At 42.1% G+C, this 6000-nt stretch overlaps 1 protein-coding gene across 1 annotated transcript; it reads left to right on the forward strand.

Annotated features, from left to right (window-relative positions):
• Nucleotides 1-3599: 3599 nt before the first annotated feature.
• LOC110880790 (uncharacterized mitochondrial protein AtMg00810-like) lies at nucleotides 3600-4511 on the forward strand. Its single transcript, XM_022129243.1, has one exon. It carries the CDS (start codon nucleotides 3600-3602, stop codon nucleotides 4509-4511), a length of 912 nt encoding a protein of 303 aa, XP_021984935.1.
• The last annotated feature ends 1489 nt before the right edge of the window (nucleotides 4512-6000 follow it).

Genomic DNA, 6000 nt, shown 5'->3' on the forward strand with positions numbered 1-6000 from the left:
ATTATCAGTCTTGAAGTTGTCATATTCAAAGCATACTGATGCAGAACTTGAAGATTCATTCTTCACAGATTCTTCAACTTTTCTTATCACACTATGTTTGATTTGCTTTTCTTTTGTTGCTGCTTTTACTTCTTTCTCAGCTCTGATCTTTTCTTTCAATTTTTCAATTTTATCGACATAATATAAATTTGAACAACGTTGATCAGGTTGAAGATGTTGTCGAAGATATTCAAGTCTCTGGATTTCTTTTTCATAATGATCACTTTCCTCATCAGATGAGTGATCAAAAACCGGAACTTTATCAACTACTTCTTTTGCTGAGATTATTACTTCTTCATCAAACACCATCGCCATTTTCACAAAATCGAGACAGATAACGATCACAAAAACGAACTGGATTGTTCACTCGAGTGGACCTACTTGGTCAAATAAGCGGAACTAATGTTGTCCAAATGAGCGGAACTTGTCTGTTCACAAAAGCGAACCACCAAGGATGATAGAAAAGCGGTCCAGAATGTAATCCCTGGAGCGGACCTTTCGAGCGAACCTGACAATTACCCTTCGAGCGAACCACAAAAGCGATACAACTCTGGTACACAAAAGCGAACCAACTGGTGTTCAAATAAGCGAACCAGTGTTAGTCCAATGAGCGAACCAGATCAAACCACAACAGCGAACCTATACACAAAATGTCCTTAAACGCGAACCACTTGAGCGAACCTAGGTGTAATTTTGGAGCGGATCTACTAAAATGTGTCCGAATAAGCGAACCTAACTCGGTCACAAAAGCGAATCTACTCAAAAGTCCGAAAAAGCGAACCTGTGTTCGAAGCTGTTTTGACCCATTTTTAGTCCATAATTTGGTCCGAAACTTTCAAGGGTTTGTCTATGTCCAATAATACACAATCTGTGAAATTTTGGTTCAATTTTGACCAGTAAAACTTCCTGGACTGATAAAAGAAGGTGTAGAAATCAGAATTTTTGAGCGAAAACGAGCTAAACGGTAAGAACTCTTCCTCCTGAGCTCTGATACCACTTGTAGGAACGTTTTTGCGACCTGACGAGTCGATCAGAAGAGTGCTTAGACAGAATCAGAGGCGGAATTCATTGATTCAGTCTTCATAAAGCTTGATTTCACTACTTAACGTCTCCTTTATTGATTATATGACAAATATACAAGATTCTGGAGACAAACGGACAGGGCTTCGCCGTTACACCTTCATAACACACACTACAGATCCGCTCGAATGACATCCTATATATAGGCATATGGGTTCGCTTCTATGGACATGTCCATATAAGCGGACCTATCATCAGTCAGATGAGCGAACCTATATTTGTGACATATAAGCGGACCTCCTGATATGACCTATAAGCGGACCTATCTATTACATGATTACTCGATTTCCGTTCACTATACAATCAGCCCTACCCTAAGACTCGAACGAAGATGTAGTCGACAGACAACTGCACCAACATGTGAGAGAGGTGGTGTGCCAAGGGATGAGTTGTAATGAAACCAAGCACTCCTATTATAGGCTGAACAGAAGCCTGGGCACGGCCCCGTGTCCGCTGGGAACGGCCCCGTGCCTGTCTGACAATCTCTCTCCTCATTAATTGTAATTCGCAATTACAATTAATGCGCCTGCCGTACTTTCGCCACGCCCCCGTGTTCACTGGGCACGGCCCCGTGGTGGGCAATAGAAGCTTCTATAGGTTTGTCTTAACTGCTGCTTCTTGGGCACGGCCCCGTGCTCACTGAGCACGGGGCGTGTTCAGTCTTCTGCCCTTTCTGTTTTGCTTGGGAGGATGCTGTCGAGGGGTCGGGCAATCCACTTATGTTCCTTTTCTTGTATTTATGTTAGATTTAGCTTCCTTTTTGCTTCTTTTGTTAATTTGAGCTCATTTAATCCTGAAAATATAAAAGGAAGACAAAAACACTCTTTTTCCAACATTAGTACTTAAAAAGGGTTACTTTTATGCCTCATTTGATGTAATTTATATGTTGCATTTTACACACATCACCTGCCCATATACCTCATCTCAAAACGGTAAAGCCGAACGTAAAATACGTTCCATTAATAACATCATCCGCACTCTCTTAGCCCACTCATCCTTGCCAAACACATATTGGCATCATGCCTTGGAAGTAGCAACATATCTTTAAAATATTCTCCTTACCAAAATTCTTCGCAACCTTTCTCCCACCCAAAAGCTATATCATCGAATACCATCGTACTCACTTCTACGAGTCTTTGGTTGCCTATGTTACCCTCTCATTCCTCACACTAACATCCACAAACTTCAGTATCGCTCCATGCCATGCGTTTTTCTTGGCTATCCCTCCAACCATCGAGGTTATAAATGTCTCGATCTTAACACCCGTCAAATCCTAATCAACCGTCAAGTTATCTTTGACGAGACAACCTTTCCTTTTGCAAATAATCCGAAGCCGTCCCCACAATCTTATGATTTTCTTTCGGATACACTACACCCAATACATATACACCATCTTGCATCTCACCCGCTCACTCCTTCCACCAATGCCCCAACCCAAACTGATATCCCTGCCCCACCTAATTCGATCCATGTTAACAGCCTACCCTCCACTATATTGACCCTGCCCCCACCTCACAGCCCACTACCAACTCCTACGAGCCCACCATCTCTCGGCCCATCCCCCAATCCTACATCCTTACCCTTTCACGGCCCACCCTCCAACACTTACAGCCCACCTGTTAACTTCCTTTTCAGCCCACAGTCAACTCCCAATAACCTGCCACCCCACTCCATATCCGGCCCACCATCACCCACTCACTTAAACTTATCTTCTCAGTCCAGTACCACATCACCATCACCTTCGCCTCCCCCCACCCCCTACTCGAACCATCTGCACCCCATCTATGGATGGAATCGTTAAACTGAAACACCTTTTTAATCTTCACTCCTCGACCGTCACTCCTATTCCCAAAAACCCAAAGGACGCCTTGTCTAGCACGGAATGGCATAATGCCATGACCACCGAATTCAATGCTCTTATTAAAAATAATACTTGGGTTCTAGTTCCGAGGCAACCAAATATGAATGTGTTACGTAGCATGTGGCTTTTGCGACACAAATTTCGGTCGGATGGTACATTGGAACGATATAAAGCACGTCTTGTATGTGATGGAAGCAATCAGCAAATTGGGGTGGACTGTGGTGAAACGTTTAGTCCTGTTGTGAAGCCCACCACTATTCGTACTGTGTTATCACTTACGTTGTCACAATCGTGGCCGATTCATCAACTGGATGTTACTAATGCGTTCCTTCATGGCAACCTCAACGAGACAGTGTATATGTATCAACCTATGGGCTTTCGTCATCAACATTATCCAGACCATGTGTGCTTACTTAAGAAATCGCTCTATGGTTTCAAACAGGCTCCTTGGGCGTGGTGCCAAAGATTTACAGACTTCATTCTCTCTTTGGGATTCCAAAAGAGTAAATGTGATAACTCTCTTTTCACCTTTCGTTAAAATGGAACCACTGCGTATCTTCTCATTTACGTTGATGACATCATTCTAACGACATCGACATACGCTCTTCGTGTGCACCTTATGTCCCGTCTTGCCGCTGAGTTTGCAATGAAAGATCTTGGTCCGCTAAGTCATTTTTTGGGTATTCATGTTCAACGGAAAGGTGACAAAATGTTTCTCTCTCAACAGGTCTATGCGAAAGAAATCATTGATCGAGCTGGCATGTCTTCGTGTAAACCCGTTGCCACACCAATCGATACCAAAACAAAGTTTGGTTCAAACTCGGGTTCTGATTTCGATGATTCGACATTATACCGTAGTCTTGCGGGTGCCTTTCAATATTTAACGTTCACACGTCCCGATATTTGCTACGCGGTTCAGCAGGTTTGCATGCACATGCTTGCACCCAAAGTAGATCATTGGAACGCGCTTAAACGTATCATCCGATACCTTCAAGGTACCTCTTCGAATGGCCTAACTATTAGTGCATCCGTGGATTTCTATTTACGTGCGTATACCGATGCCGACTGGGCAGGGTGTCTGGATACGCGCCGTTCTACTTCTGGTTATTGTATCTATCTAGGCCCCAATATTATCTCATGGTCCTCTAAACGTCAGTCTGTCTTCTCTCGATCTAGTGCTGAAGTCGAGTACAGGGGTGTTGAAAATGTGGTCGGTGAAATCTGTTGGCTATGCAATTTACTTTTGGAATTACACAAACCGTTGACCACTGCTAGTCTTGTGTACTGTGACAATATTAGTGCTATTTACTTGTCCGGGAATCCTGTTCAGCATCAACTTACTAAACATATTGAACTGGACATTCATTTTGTTCGTGATTTGGTTCAATGCGGGTGTATTCGTGTGCTTCACATTCCTACGAGATTTCAGGTGGCTGAGATATTCACGAAAGGGCTACCTAAAGTTTTATTTGATGATTTCCGGTCCAGTCTCAGCATTCGTCCTCCTCTCGCTTCGACTGCAGGGGGGTAATAAACAATTATGTAATTTAGGAAACAATATTTGTTATATTTTTCATGTAAATATCTCCTCTAGGATAGGAGATTGATTGTACTCTATATATTCTGTGAATATCAATGAGAAGGGCAAACACTTTACATTCCTTCATTAGTTATAGGAGCGGGAAAGGCTTTTGCAACATATTTCAGTTATTAATACCATTTAGTTCGAATCTGGTTCTTGAATTGAGTTTATGTTATGTGGAGTTGTTCTTAAACTCCAAGTTAATTGAATTCCAGAAGAAATATCAACTAGTAGTTGTCTTTAACAACTGTAGTGATGATCCAGTCATCGATAAATAGCAAAGGTGAAGCGAATACTAACAAAAGTGATGCGCAGAACCAAATCAACACGCAAACAACACGGACAAATTCGCACGGAAACAAAAAAATAAAGAACACAAGAATTTTAACGTGGTTTCGTCTCAGTGAGAGATCTATATCCACGGGCTGCAACTAGGGTTTTTCTTTATTAGCTGAGCTGAAGATTAGAATTACATTAATAGAGTATTTATAGATAATAACTAGGGTTTAAGAGTGATGGACCAAAAAACAAATAAATGGGCTTCTATTAATGGTCCCCTTAATAGAAGGTTAAGAAACCATCCACCCTTATACCTTCTTCTCTACCGAACGAAGCCCACAAAAGGCTTTACAAAACCCAACAATCTCCCACTTGAAGCCTTTACTCAGTCCACAAATGCTATCCAAGTAAACCCTTTATCCAGTAACTCCGATAATCTTCAAAACAATTCTTCCAAGCGTCAGTTCCCAAGAACGAGCTAAGACTTCAACCCAATCCTCTAGTTGTAGTGACCCTCTTCATCAGTTTTGAAAGGCCCATTGAAGCTCCCGAGAGCTCCAAACACCCCAGTCATTTAGGATCCAACCCTAATTGAAATTGCCACTGACACATCCTTTGTCTCAACCAACTTGCACACTCTATCGGATCCAGAGATACACCGAGAACTATCAACACTCTCCAAATTCAACATACAATCCCAGGGAGATTTTAACACTTGGATCCTGGTCCTTCAAAACCCAACGACATTTTGAAACTGTACCGAGAACACGCCCTGTGCTCTCAATGTTTCCAAAGCCATATTAGGCTTACACCTCTGAACACATACGATTGACATGTCACACCCCCAAAATACCACATGCGGAAACACCGCAGGACGTGTGACGTACCAGGATCTAACCACCAATCACATTGAACTATAATAAGTATTTAAGTAAACCATTTCATTCATTTCGTAATATAATTCCAGTACATATGTTAAAATCAAAGTAAACGTTCAGCGGAAGCATATTGTAAATCATTAATCATCTTTTCAAAACAAGTGTTCACAACCAATGAAACGTGTATCCAAGAGTCTCGACCAATGACCACTCCAGCACACCCAGATAGCAAGTTCCAACCATGAATCTAATGACCTGCAAGCATGCAGACAAGTGTGTCA

Source organism: Helianthus annuus, chromosome 10, assembly GCF_002127325.2.
Source record: "Helianthus annuus cultivar XRQ/B chromosome 10, HanXRQr2.0-SUNRISE, whole genome shotgun sequence".
In the NCBI taxonomy this organism is placed as follows: Eukaryota; Viridiplantae; Streptophyta; class Magnoliopsida; order Asterales; family Asteraceae; genus Helianthus; species Helianthus annuus.

Bases quoted from the DNA above. Each gene is read 5' to 3' on its own strand.
- LOC110880790 (XM_022129243.1), top strand. From the start codon at position 3,600: ATGTCCCGTCTTGCCGCTGAGTTTGCAATGAAAGATCTTGGTCCGCTA.